Source organism: Pongo pygmaeus, chromosome 17, assembly GCF_028885625.2.
Source record: "Pongo pygmaeus isolate AG05252 chromosome 17, NHGRI_mPonPyg2-v2.0_pri, whole genome shotgun sequence".
In the NCBI taxonomy this organism is placed as follows: Eukaryota; Metazoa; Chordata; class Mammalia; order Primates; family Hominidae; genus Pongo; species Pongo pygmaeus.
The window spans coordinates 20413316-20426449 of NC_072390.2; the positions used below are offsets into that span (position 1 = coordinate 20413316).

General features: G+C 42.6%; 1 protein-coding gene across 2 annotated transcripts in view; it reads left to right on the plus strand.

The window, feature by feature from the left end:
- The first annotated feature begins 4799 nt into the window (after nucleotides 1-4799).
- ZNF519 (zinc finger protein 519) overlaps nucleotides 4800-13134 on the plus strand; it is a 29855-nt gene continuing 21520 nt past the window's right edge. The window contains exons 1-2 of one of the 2 annotated variants that reach the window (XM_054461333.2): nucleotides 4800-5015; nucleotides 12782-12908. In XM_054461333.2, the coding sequence (XP_054317308.1) occupies nucleotides 5013-5015; nucleotides 12782-12908 (130 nt within the window). In that variant the 5' untranslated portion in view covers nucleotides 4800-5012. The remainder of the gene's footprint in view (nucleotides 5016-12781; nucleotides 12909-13134) is intronic. The other variant, XM_063653338.1, reaches the window with a different exon arrangement.

The following is a 13134-nucleotide window of genomic DNA, read 5'->3' on the forward strand; positions in this document are numbered from 1 at the left end:
GCCTCCTCTTTGGTGAAAATGGACTTGGACCTAAAAAGGCACCCCACTGTCCACAAGGACACAAATTCAGATGCTGAGCACTGGCCTCCTGCCTTCCGATGATGGATCTTACCTGAGTCCCATCAAAGCCCATACTGTTCCCCAACCTCCACCATCCAGATATTAGGAACAACCCCTCAGAATTGTCTTAATGAGATGGGACAAGGGGTGGTAGAGGTCCAGGTTCAGAATGGTTGCCTCATCTTTCCCTTCTGAGAAGTCTGTACCTGCTGGTCTGGGCCTTCATCCCTTACACGGCTTAGCCCATGTCCCAGGAAGTGCCCCCTAAAAGAATCTTCTAGTATTTTTCTCCCCTGAAGAGAGGGTCCATGAGACACTCTATGCCAGGAAATACATGACCTCCATTCTCACATGACTTGATTGACTGATAAACTGATACCCCCGAGAAAGAAAAAGATGCAGGGAACACCTTGTGTGTGGTGAATCTGCACTCCTCAGCTGTGGTGCCTGTGCAAATGGTGGAACCCAAAAGAATATTGGGTGGTAGACACACAGACCCTACCTAATACAATTATGTAAGTTTAAGTTTAATATAGATGGAACTTATAATGTGATATAAAATGTTGTTACTTATTTTGTAAGAAAGCTGAGTTAGATTTTGTAAAGGCATTAAATATAATTGTAATGGGAAGCTATGAAAATTGTGTGCATTTGGTGTGTAAATGACTGCATTTTGGGTAATTCTGTAAAGGCCACCTATGAATGTGAGTCATTAGTAACCAAATCTCCTATAGATAGCATATTGCGTATGCATTTTAATGTATTCTTTTACCTGAGCTCAATTTTTCTTAATTTTATTCATCAAATTTTATACGCTTTAGATAAAAGACACCTTGTAGTTACCATGTGCTCTATGGATCTGTATTTTGTTAGAAATACAGATTTTTCAGGCAAAACCCAAGTATATTGTATCAAAATCAGGTTTTTAAATAATATTCCCAGGTGATTCACATGCATATTAATAATTGTTAAGTGGGGGTAATTCTATAATTAAAAGGGAAAAGGTTATATGAGTGTATTTGTTTGTCAAAAAGGTACAGAAAAGATTGTATGTTTCAATATATATACATCTTATCTCATAGAAAATAACTAAAAACAATAATAAAGTGGGGATGGGGAATGAGTTGAAGTAGAAGTTAAACAGAAATGGCACATAATTAGTAGATGTTTAGGCTGACCATCAGTCTATTATACTACTTTGCTTATTGTATATAGTTTTAAAATATTCTCTAATAAAATACTTGTATAAAAAGACAAACTTTATCTACAACATTAGCTCTTAAGACTGTGGTTACTTTTGGAGGGGAGGAAAAGAGAAAGTGGTTTGTGTGGCAGAAACAAGGCTAGTTCTATCCTACGGCTACACAAATGTATTTGCTTGTAATAATTTACTAAGCATTATGTTAATGCTTTGGACATATATTTCTGTATGCATGTCATTCAATAAAATTTGAATATTACATATTTAATCTTAACAGAATAATAGCAATGTTTGGTATTGTTTTGTTTGAAAGTGAGGCATTTAGTGTTAGACATCATGAGATGGGTATTAATATTCCAAGGTATTTATTCACATCCTGACTCTTGGGGGTCCCCCTCAATCTTTCATTTTTACCTCAATTGAGTAAGTAGCATGGTTGTAGTTTTGGGGAATGCAATTTTTTACAGCAAAGTCCTTCCTCCACGATAGTACTCACCACAGCCAGGACACTTAGCACAGGGCCCTGTACATAGTGTGCACTCAGTGTGTGTGGAACTGGTTTGAATCAGAAACAAAACAAGTAGCAGAGGTCAGTTCTGCAAAGGATAGAAAGTAAATAATCAAGACTGAAAGGCCGCAACTCAGCAGCAAACACTTCTATGTTAATTTGAGAAATAATTTCAACTGGCTCTCCAAAAGATGTTGGTTTAAAGCAGTAACATGGGAGTTGAGCTGTGTGCTGTAATCACCCGAGAGCTTTAAATCACACTGTTGCCTGGGTCTCACTCCAGAGATTCTGACTTAATTATTCCATTGCAACTTGGGTTTGAAGACTTTAAACACTCCCCTACAAGGTTATTGAAATATTCAGCCAAGGGTGAGAAGCATTGATTCAGGGTGAGGAATACATTGGCTGTATGTGATTTTTATGTGTGCTTTAGGGATTTGCCCCATAGCTGCTCCTGAATGTGGGGTCTTAGAAAACATCTTTACCCTTCAAAGCATATTCTGCTGGTTGGCTAAATTGCAGCAGGAAAAAATATCAGCAGCTCTGTTTTTATGTCACTTGCCTTTAAAGCAAAAGGTTTTTCAGGCACAGTAATTTGATTTAGTCTGTGTTAAAAATCATAAATAGCCTAGAAATACCAAAAAAAAAAAAGAGAGAGAGAGACAGAGTTTGCAGATATGTGGAGTGCATTATAGGTGTTTTCAAGTTTCTCCTATGATGAGAAATTAAAAATAGAATGTTGGGCATTAATTTCCTAAACTCAGTGCTCAGCCATTTCCTCAAATTGTTTCCAGTTTTTCTAAGAGACTTCAGAAGCATTCCCTGGAGTGAATTATTTCCAATGGTGAAAAGTACTAGATGGACAGGATGAGAATCTCAAAGAAATCTTGCTTCTATTTCAGAAGTGCCACTGTGCAGCACCTTGAAGGAGCAGGAAACCTGGCTGAGGAGTGTGGTCTATGGAGGTGCATGGGCTTCAGAGTCAGGCAGAGTTGATCCTGAGTCCCAGCCCAGCTGGGTTAGAAGCTGTGGGACAGTTATATAAACCTCATCTGCAAAAAAAGGCCATACTAAAATTCATTGAAAACAACAGCAAATTTTTTAAATTTCTTCTTGTATTCATGCCTTGACAATGGATTTTATAGTGGTTCCCATCAAGAGACAGAATTTGTTTTCCACATCTTGAATCTTTATGGCCTTATTTGCACAGGCCAAAGCTGTGCATATGACAGTGTGCTAGTTTGGGGCCTAGGCTCAAAAAGTCTCAAATGCTTCCGTTTTCTTTTTCAGAACCCTTCCATCTCCATGAGAACAAGCCCATTTTGGTCTGCTGGGCAAAAGCCAAAATGTCCCCATCGACAGCTCACTTCCAGAAGCAGAGCCACTTAATTCACCAGCCGTTCACCACTCACGTCTGAAGAAGCCATTCTGAGCCCTGAAGAATAGCCCAGCTGAGCCCAGCCTAAATTTCTAACCAGCTCAATCATGAGCGTTTGGGATTGTTTATTATGCTTACTAATATATACAACCATTAAAGACAGGATGCCAGGATGCCAGGACAGATTGATTACAAATAACCTGCAAATGCTTGGCGACCTGTAAGTACTGATTTTATTTTCCCTTTATTTAGAGTTAGATTTGTTGTTAGATGGTATTGAGTTATATGGAAGTGCAGGTAGATGTGGATGCATATGACTGGTGCTTAAACGCACGCAGTGCCCCACACCACAGGAGAAAAACACACAGTTACAGACAGACAATTAGGTCCAAAGCCAAATAGCAAAATAAGGAGTTTGCCTTTAATCTATTCCCTCCATATCTAAACTCTGAAGGTCAAGGCTGTAAAGAGATCTGAAGACATGGTGTTCTCCCCTCCTGGGGCCCCATCATTTTTTGTTTACTGTTTGATATTTGAAAGGAAGAGAAACTCCCATCAAACAGCAACTGGGAGACAGTGGTCTCTACGTGACACTCTCTGCTTGCAGCCCCTGATCTCTCTAGGGGTACTGACCCTCCCACCCTTGAGCCTGAGGTGAAAAGTTGGTAGAGAGAGGCCAGTAGATGGTAGGGAGGGAGTGCACCTCCAGCAGAAAAGAAGTGTTCAGGCCTTCACCTCCCTGAGATCGGAGCATCAGAGCCCTCATGGCTGCTAGTTTGAAGTAAAATGTGCTGCAAACATAAAATACAGAGTGAGTTTAAAAGATTTAGATCCAAAATATTTATAATTATTTGTTGACCACACATGAAAAATAATATTTTGGATATAATGGCTTAAACAGTATTACAAACAATTTCACTTGTTTCTTTTTATTATTACTATTATTTTTGAGATGGAGTCTTGCTCTGTCACCCAGGCTACAGTGCAGTGGCACAAACTCAGCTCACTGCAACCTCCATCTCCTGGGTTCAAGCGATTCTCCTGCCTCAGCCTCCCAAGCAGCTGGGATTACAGGCGTGCACCACCACGCTTGGCTAATTTTTGTATTTTTAGTAGACAGGGCTTCATTATGTTGGCCAGAGTGGTCTCGAACTTCTGACCTCTGGCCTCTCAGAGTGCTGGGATTACAGGCGTGAGCCACCGTGTCCGGACTCTTTTTACTACTATTTTTGATCTGGCTAATAAAACATTTAAAATTCACAATAGCTAACGTTTTATTTTTTAGAGGATTGCTTCTCTCTTAAAATCTCAGGTGTCCCACTCCAAAGACCAGCGGCGAGAAAGGTTATGAAATCTGAAATATTAAATAATTGTCATTATATTGCTTCCATTTGTGAACAACGTGTGTGTGTGTGTGTCTTATAAACGAACATAACCTTCATAACGTTCTACACCACAAGGTTAAAAAATGACCCCTGGGCAGAGCCAGGCGCAGCGCAGACAGAAAGCTCTGACTGAAAGTGACTGGAGCCAAGAGCCTGTCACTCTCGGCTCATTCCGTACAGTGTATGGTAGCATCTTCTGACACGCAAGGCCTGAGGGCGCGGTGCCTGCAGTACTATCCAATCAGGGCGCTGGGGTGGGAACTGTCCAATCAGGCGCACAGCCAGGGAGGAAGGGGCGGCTTCTGGGATCTGGCGCGGCCTTTGTCTCACTTCAGCCAGAGCGCGGGGTTGGGGCTTCATTACCTTGTGTCCTCTGCTCCGGGAGGCTTCGGTGATTCTGCCACTCCCTCCGTCGCTGTGTGACCTGCTGGCATTGAATGATTTATAGCTAAGACTCCAGGACACCCCTGAAGCCGAGAAATGGTGAGTGTAGGGGGCAGGGCGTCCCGAGACTGGGGAGGGGGCTCCTTGGAACCGGCGGGACATGGCGGTGGCGGGACCTAGTCTGCGAGTCGAGTCCTCTGCAGCTCAGCCCTCAGTCCCCTCCGGTGCAGGGACTCCGGGCGTCCTGTCCCGTCCCTGCACGGCGGCTTTGGCCCCAGCCTGTAGCCCTCTGCGCAGCTCTGCGCCCGCAGCGCTGCATCTTCCCCAGGTTGTGAGGTGATGAGGCGAAAGTCATCGGAAAGACGCCGACTCGATGTGCAGGGTTCCTGCGTGGAAGGAGCTGTGGTCCGTGGGGTCCACCGTCCCTACCTTACCCTGTTCAGAATTAGACTGAGGCACCATTAAAACATAGACAGCTTATATGAGTAAACAGTGATTCATTAATGGGACAGCGCTCAGCAATGGTTTGTGGTTTGGGGGCTACTAGAAGGTCTTGAAAGAAAGGCTTGTATAAGGTGTGTGAGGAAGCAAAGACAATTAAATAATTGGGTACAGTTATGTAGTCGCTTTATTTGGAGTGTCTGGGTGGAAATTTCCTGGTTATGTAATCAGGGATTAATTGGAGGTTTGTAGTTGTTTAAGCTTGAATTCCTTTCCTCCTAAGGTAGTAACTTAGAAAAAATGCATTTGAGTTAGATTTCTTTTTTTACATAGCGACCTAGACCGCTAGAGCCACTTCAGTCTAATTGACTGCTATGTAATTATTTTAACTTTTATCAAAGACACTGGTTTTCGCCTGCATTTTCCAAATGTGTGGCAAGCAGGGTCTCACATCCACTACTCTGTTCTGCCAGCCTAACCTGGCTTGAAGTAAAATCTTAAATTTCCGGTTTCTTGCTGACATTCCCCAAAGCCACCTTCTACCCTCCCATACATTGTCAACTATTTTTGTCCTTTATTGCACATTTCAGAAACAGTATTTTAATTAATCACTTTTTCACAGAGCAGTGGATGGCAATTTGTAAAATACTTGTTTTCTACTTACAAATATTTCACATGAGAGAAAAGCAGAAAATAATCCCTTGGCACTCAACTGTAAAAAATCTTTCTGCTGTTTCTCCTTGTATCCTCCCTTGGCACAAACTCCTTATTAGGACATCTTGGGATTGAGGTTTTCCTTGGGAAACTTTGTGGGGCAATGTTTCCTTAGCCACATTCGGGCCTTTTTCTAGTCCTGAGTTTTAGAACTGTCTTGAGATGGCCCAAGATACAAACCAGAGCCATGTCTTTTGGGAGTTCTGGTGAATATCAGCCCTTTGGTAATCTTCCAGAGGACACACTGAGGGATGGGAGTGCAGCTTCTCAAAGGAGCAGCTGAATGCCCTGGGGGTGAGAGAAATATCCAGGCTTACCCTTCCTGTAAAAAAAGAACCCATTGGGATTTTTAAGATTTTTTTTTTCCCCCAACCCCAGTTTTCATTCCATGGAAACACATTGCTTGTCAGCCAATCAGATGCTGGTATTCAGAGAAAAAGATAGACTATTCCTGTCTTCTGAATTGTCTTATATTCGCGAAGGGAGAGAAACTAACCTGAAGGACGAGACAAACCCACCCCAGGGAGGCAGTGCAAGAACCTGCAAAGCAAAAAGCGGAGTGGGGCACAGTGCAGTGTCTCCTGGGAGGGTGGGCATTGAGCACTTCAGTGAGGAGTATGGGGGTGAGAGAAAGTCCCAAGGGATAAGGTGGCCTGATTTGACACTTGAGTCAGACGTCCCTGTTCCAGAAAGCACTGCCACTCCCTGAGTTTGTCCCCCTGTATAGATTTGTTCACTTATTTCAACTTCGGTTTTCTTGCTTGACTGTAAATTGGATCTCAAAGGATAGACAGAAAAGGGCTTTTAAAAAAAGTTGGAAAGAGCAAAGAAGATTAGAAGGAAGGTGAGAGAGGGTGGGCAGAATGAAGGGTGGCAAAATCAGATTCTAAATCAGAGTGTTCAACCCTGAAGTCAGCTTGTTCTTAGGAGATTAATAAAGAGAGATTGAATGTTGAATCAGGCTGAGAATGGGTCAAAGTTCAGGAATCTGAACAAATAGGCTTTTTTTTTTTTTTTGACCGCTGAAGATGAAATTGTTCAGCCAATTGTTTATGAGAAAAAAATGGAAATGTGTGGTCCATGTCTGACTCTGTGATAGGTTTAGAAAAAAAAAAGAGAGAGTATTATTGAAGTCATAATGGGAAAGGTGTCTCTTTTCATTAAGCTGATTTCGGAGAACAAAAAGCATGAGGAATTTTTTGTCACAGCTATTTAGCAGAATTACCTACCTGCCCCAGCTTTCACCACCACTTTTTCTTGCCCTATGCATCTCTTCCATGTGGCTGTTCCTGAGCTGTATCTTCAATAATAAACTGGTATATGTAAGTACAATGCTTTGCTGAGTTCTGTGAATAGTTCTATCAAATTATTGAGCTTGAGGAGGGGAATGTGGAAGCCCTTGATTTGTAGGAAGTAGTCGAGAAATAAAGATGGGTATCCAGAGGCATGTGACTGGCATCGGCAATGGCGACAGTGTTATGGGACTTAGCCCTGAACTTGTGGGATCTATGCTGACTCTGGGTGGTGTTGGAATTGAGTTGTTGGACAGCTAGTTGGTGTTGGATGATTGGTTGGTGTTCAGCAAACTCCTTATGTTTTGTGTCAGAAGAAAGACATCACTGGGGCCTGGTCTACAAGGAGACTCCAGGTGTCTGAGGGAAGTGAGGCTTTGTTCTGCACACAGGCTTGTTATCACCCTGTGCATTGTCCTGTAATTCCAGGTCTCCTCCTACCGTGAGAGGGAACGAGAGCTTAGAATGAAGGAGCTCTGAGAACCTATTCTCTCCCCTGACCCTGCTGCCAGCCCCCATATGCTTCTAACCCACTCCTGAACATACCCACTAAAAATTGATCTGGCCACACTCCTCCCACGACAAGGTTTTACCCTCAGGACTTGTGCTCACAATAGCTTTCCTCCTGGAGTTTTCTGCCAAGAACATACACAGGTGCCTAGAAGACTCCTGGCTTATCTCAACTCTAGACACTGAATCTCTATCGGAAACCTGTTTTTTTCTCACCAGCCCGGGTTTCTTGGACTACCTGCTCATAATCTCTTCTGACTGTATGAACACAGAGCATGGCGCTGCCTGAGCCTGTATCTGTAGCACAAACCAGTTCCTTAATCAGTTCTGCCCTGCATCCCCACCCATAATTCTTGATAGCATCTTTCTCTTTTCTGCTTTTTTCTTCCCCACAAATCCTCTTTCATGTGTACACAGTGTGCCCAAGGCCATCCCTCCAGTGCCTGAATCCAGTGCCTACTAGAAGTCAGATGTTAATGAGTTCAAGACCATGTCTTTAGACCCAGCTGTTGTAGGAGCAAATACAAATTAGAAAGAAACAGCTTAATGCTTTCTCTTTAAAATGAGGGAAGAATTTTTGCTCGTCTCTCTTTTCTTAAAGCATTTAGTTTGAAAACTTTTCTCTACTTCTTTGAAATATATGTAAATCATTTTTATCAGTTAAATAGGTCATTTGGTTGTGTGTGTGTGTGTGTGTGTGTGTGTGTGTGTGTGACTCAGAATTGTCTTAATCTAGGACCTGGAAACTATTGCTTTGAAATGTAAATAGCAAGTTTATACACCCTATCCCACAGTTTCTGTAGAAGAGTAGAAGGCTGCCTTCAGCAGGTGTCTAACTCCACATTGCAACACTACCTCGTGTCATGAAGATGAGGGAAGTTTATTTTTCCTTTAAACATTACCAATTAGAAAACCCAGATGACATCCCAAATTATAATAAGCTGTGTATGACAAATGGTACACTTGAGTACTAATTATGTTGACCTTTCTCTGTTTGCAATCTCTTAGTATATTGCCTGTGATGCACATCACATTTTAGTTTAATTATATAACAAAACAGTTTTCTTGCTGTTTTGTTATGGTGGAGAGTTTTTTTTTTTTTTTTGAGACAGAGTCTCGCCCAGGTGCGATCTCGGCTCAGTGCAAGCTCTGCTTCCCAGGTTCATGCCATTCTCCTGCCTCAGCCTCCCGAGTAGATAGGACCACAGGCGCCCACCACCATGCCTGGCTAATTTTTTTTTTTTTTTGTATTTTTAGTAGAGACGGGGTTTCACTGTGTTCGCCAGGATGGTCTCGATCTCCTGACCTCGTGATCCGCCCGTCTCGGCCTCCCAAAGTGCTGGGATTACAGGCGTGAGCCACCGCGCCTGGCCGATGGAGAGTTTTTTAGGGTCGGAAATTAGTTTGCTTTCAGTTATGTTTTCCACACTGTCCAGCATTACTACATGTTATACACAAGGTGCCCACCAGGCTTCACTTTAGAGGGAACTTTCTTTCTCAGGATTCCAGTCACAACCCACAATTGTGCAGCAAAGTGCCCCCCAGATCTTCAAACAGAATGGTCTGTCTTTGGCATCTACAGTCCCTTCTAGAGCAGGTAGAGTAGATTTTTACAAAAATAACTTTTTAGGACAGCAGTCAAGTATTCCACCTCCGTTAGTGCTCCTGGCATCTTCACATCTGACACTGATTCAGAGATCATGGGGCCCATAAACCCAATTAGGATCACACATGTGCATTAATTAAACCTGAAAACTTCAACTCCCTCCCACCTCCCCTTGCCCAAATGCCCACACATGTGCCACCGCTCATCAGCCCTTCAAGACCTAAATGTGCAGCTCCAGATTCTGAATTTATGTCCTGGGATTTGAGAGAAGAAAAGGTATTGAGGGAGCCTCCATGAGAGGATCTTTCCTCTGGTTTTACTCTGCTTGCTGTAACCCCCAAGAATGCAGAGGCACATTGATCCCACCTAGAATCAGCACATAAAAGCTGGCTTCTGCCTGGGATTCACAAGACAGGGCCAGACTTTGGGTTGAAGACATACAGAAAACTCACAGAAGACATTTTCTGCATCATGAGAGGTCAACATAGACATCTTAAGTGTCAATTTCAGAGTGGAGCCCTTTGAGTTTTCCAGATCTTGTCCAGTGACCTGCTGCAGCTCTGTGAGAGGCTTCTGGTGTCAACAGAATCCTGTAAGTTAAACAAGCACCTTAGCAGTGGGAGATCAGAGCTACAAAATAACCAGAGCCATAATCACAACTGTGCCTCCCTGTAAACTGTTAGTGGAGTAGAGTATTTTTGTTCTTCCCCTTACCTCAGACTTAGCTGGTCAGGGACAGGGGATATTACAGCTAGATTTGGGATCTGCCGCTCCACCAGGGCAGAACCATTTTCTATAATATTTGCACCCCACAAAGCCTGAGTGTCTCCTGCCTCAGGATCATTATGGAGGCGTCAGCCCATAGTCACTGGGGACACTCACCCAGCACCTGTGAATTTTGGAGACATTTGAGGATGTTCTGTGCAAATTGGGGTCAGTCTGACTACAAGGTTTAATTCTGCCCGCATTTTAGAGGAAGATAAGTGGCTCAGCCAGGATTTTTTCCTCGCCTCACAGAAATAATTTCCTTGATTTGTACCCAGATGGGAGTTGCTTCAGTTTTCTGGTTCTTTGGTGAAAAATGAGGAGATCTGGAGACTCAAACTGGTCAATAAGCTAATTGCTTCTATTTCATATGTCATTAGAAAAAGAGATGAAGCAGTCATGGTCCCTACCATGAAGGAACTTGCAATCTAGAGCACATGAATAAGTAGTTGAATTCAGCATCGTGTGTTAAGCACAAAGATGGAAGGTGTAGAGGAGACTTAAGCTTCATTTGGGTCACATCCCTTGTTTTGAGTTTTGATGCCACCAACTGAAGGTCTGTTCATGGACAGAAGAGAAGTTATTATTTGTATTGTTTTTACCTTGCTAAGAATAAATATTTACCTTCTAATATAATTGCTCTAGGAAAACGTAAGGGTTTTGGTTAAATTCTTTCTTATCATATGTTACAAAATAGGGAAGTGGCTAAAATAGATTAAAATTGCACAAACTCTGAAAATCAGATTTCTCTTGGTCAGGCTTAGAAAAGACAAAACTGAAAATTCTTAGCAGCATGGAGATCTGTCCCAACCCTGCGCAGATCCACCCTCTACTGCTAAACTTTTTCCAGGTCTGATCCCACACTGAAATCTCTCACAGAACTGCCTAGAGGAGATCAGAGTTTGGAGTGACTACCCCTACTGCCTCTCCACAGCTGGTGCTCACAATTTCCCGAAACCCAAAAGGAGATAAAAGGGGAAAAACTATATACTTTGGGGCCTTAAATTCTTTTTTAAAAAATTAGGCCGGGTGTGGTGGCTCATGCGTGTAATCCCAGCACTTTGGGAGGTCAAGGCGGGCAGATCACTTGAGGTCAGGAGAGCAAGACCAGCCTGGCCAACATGATGAAACCCCGGCTCTACTAAAAATACTAAAAATTAGCCGGGCGCGGTGGTGGGCACCCGTAATCCCAGCTATTTGGGAGGTTGAGGCAGGAGAATTGCTTGGACCTGGGAGGCGGAGGTTGCAGTGAGCCGAGATCGCACCATTGCACTCCAGCCTGGGCAATAAGAGCGAAACTCCGTCTTAAAAAAAAAAAAAAAAATTACAACCAGTGTTTCTAGAGACATCCCATCCAGCAACCTGTTCTCCATTCCTGCAGTTTCAATGATTTCTTCACAAGTCTCAAAGTAAATACAAACACTGAATTGCAATTAACAGTTCCTTTCTGTATCTCTCCATCTGTCTAAAATGAGCTATTATTCTATACATTTTATTTTTAAAATCAGTGATAGGAAAACAGAAGAAATAGAAATGCCAGGCCCTGCATTTAAATCCTGGGAAGTGTGGGACAATTAGTACCCACCTCTACAGAAACCTGTTATGAGAATTAACACATAATGTGAGCTTCCCAGCACAGTGCTCTGTGACATACTCCTGAGCACATAGTACATGCTCCATAAACATTGCATTAATGCTTGTGCACATGTTTTTCAGCTGCAGACTTACTCAGACGTTGCCATTATCTCCAGCCTGTGTAAACTATGTAAAAGGGCCTGCAGAGAGTGCCAAGTTTCAGGATGATGATTGGTGGTCTTTTCTTTGGATGAAGGATATGTGTGTTGTGATAAGGGTGTTGGGATAAGGGATTCTGTGTGTGCCTGCTTTCTCTAGCTGAGTGGTACTATAATGAGTCTAGGAGGAGGAATATCAGCATTAACAGGAGACTTGTTATAAGAAGCTAATTCATGGACCCTTTTTAAACCTGCAAAATTTTGTAACAGTGAGGCCTAGAATACCAAATAATTTATATGCACATTGAAGCTTGAGAGGCAGTGCTTAGTTAAGTGCCTCTCAGCGCAGTCTTTCAATAGGATCACATGGAGAGTTTGAAGAGAGACCATCACCTGTGCCCTCCCCAGAGATCCTGTCTATTGTTCTGGGTGAAAACATCCCTGTTTTTTAAATTAAGTTCCTCGCATGATTCTGTGGTGAGGCCGGGGTCAAACATGAGGGCTTCCAGATACTTTAATGAGAGGTGAGTTCACCCGTTGTTCCAGAAGGAGGTCATAGGGCCTGCTCTGCTTGGTTTTGGTAGGGGTAGGTCAGTGCAGCTCATATTTCCATTGCAGCAGCAGAAATTGCTCGCGTGGCATCCTTTTCCCTCAGAGTTATAGAATGCTTTAGAGAACATTACTGTGTTAAAAGTTATTTTATCAGATAATCCTAGTCAGCCACATAAGTCAGAACTAGTTATTTTAACTCATTTCATCTCTAGTCAAATTAAGAACTCTGTCACTTAATATATGTGTTTTCAGGAACTCTTAACATTCAGGGATGTGGCCATAGAATTCTCTCCAGAAGAGTGGAAATGCCTGGACCCTGCCCAGCAGAATTTATATAGAGATGTGATGTTGGAGAACTACAGAAACCTGGTCTCCCTGGGTGAGAATAACTTTAATACATAATTCCTAATTCTCCCTCAGAGTTTTATTTTCTTTCTTCGTAGACTGTCTCATGAGAGCTTCTGCTTTGCATGAATTAATTTCAGTTCTTTTCTTCAAGAAAAAATGGGAGTTTGCTAGTGTAAAAAAGAAAATCTTTTTTTTTTTTTTTTTAATTGAGACAGAGTTTCGCTCTTGTTACCCAGGCTGGAGTGCAATGGCGCAAT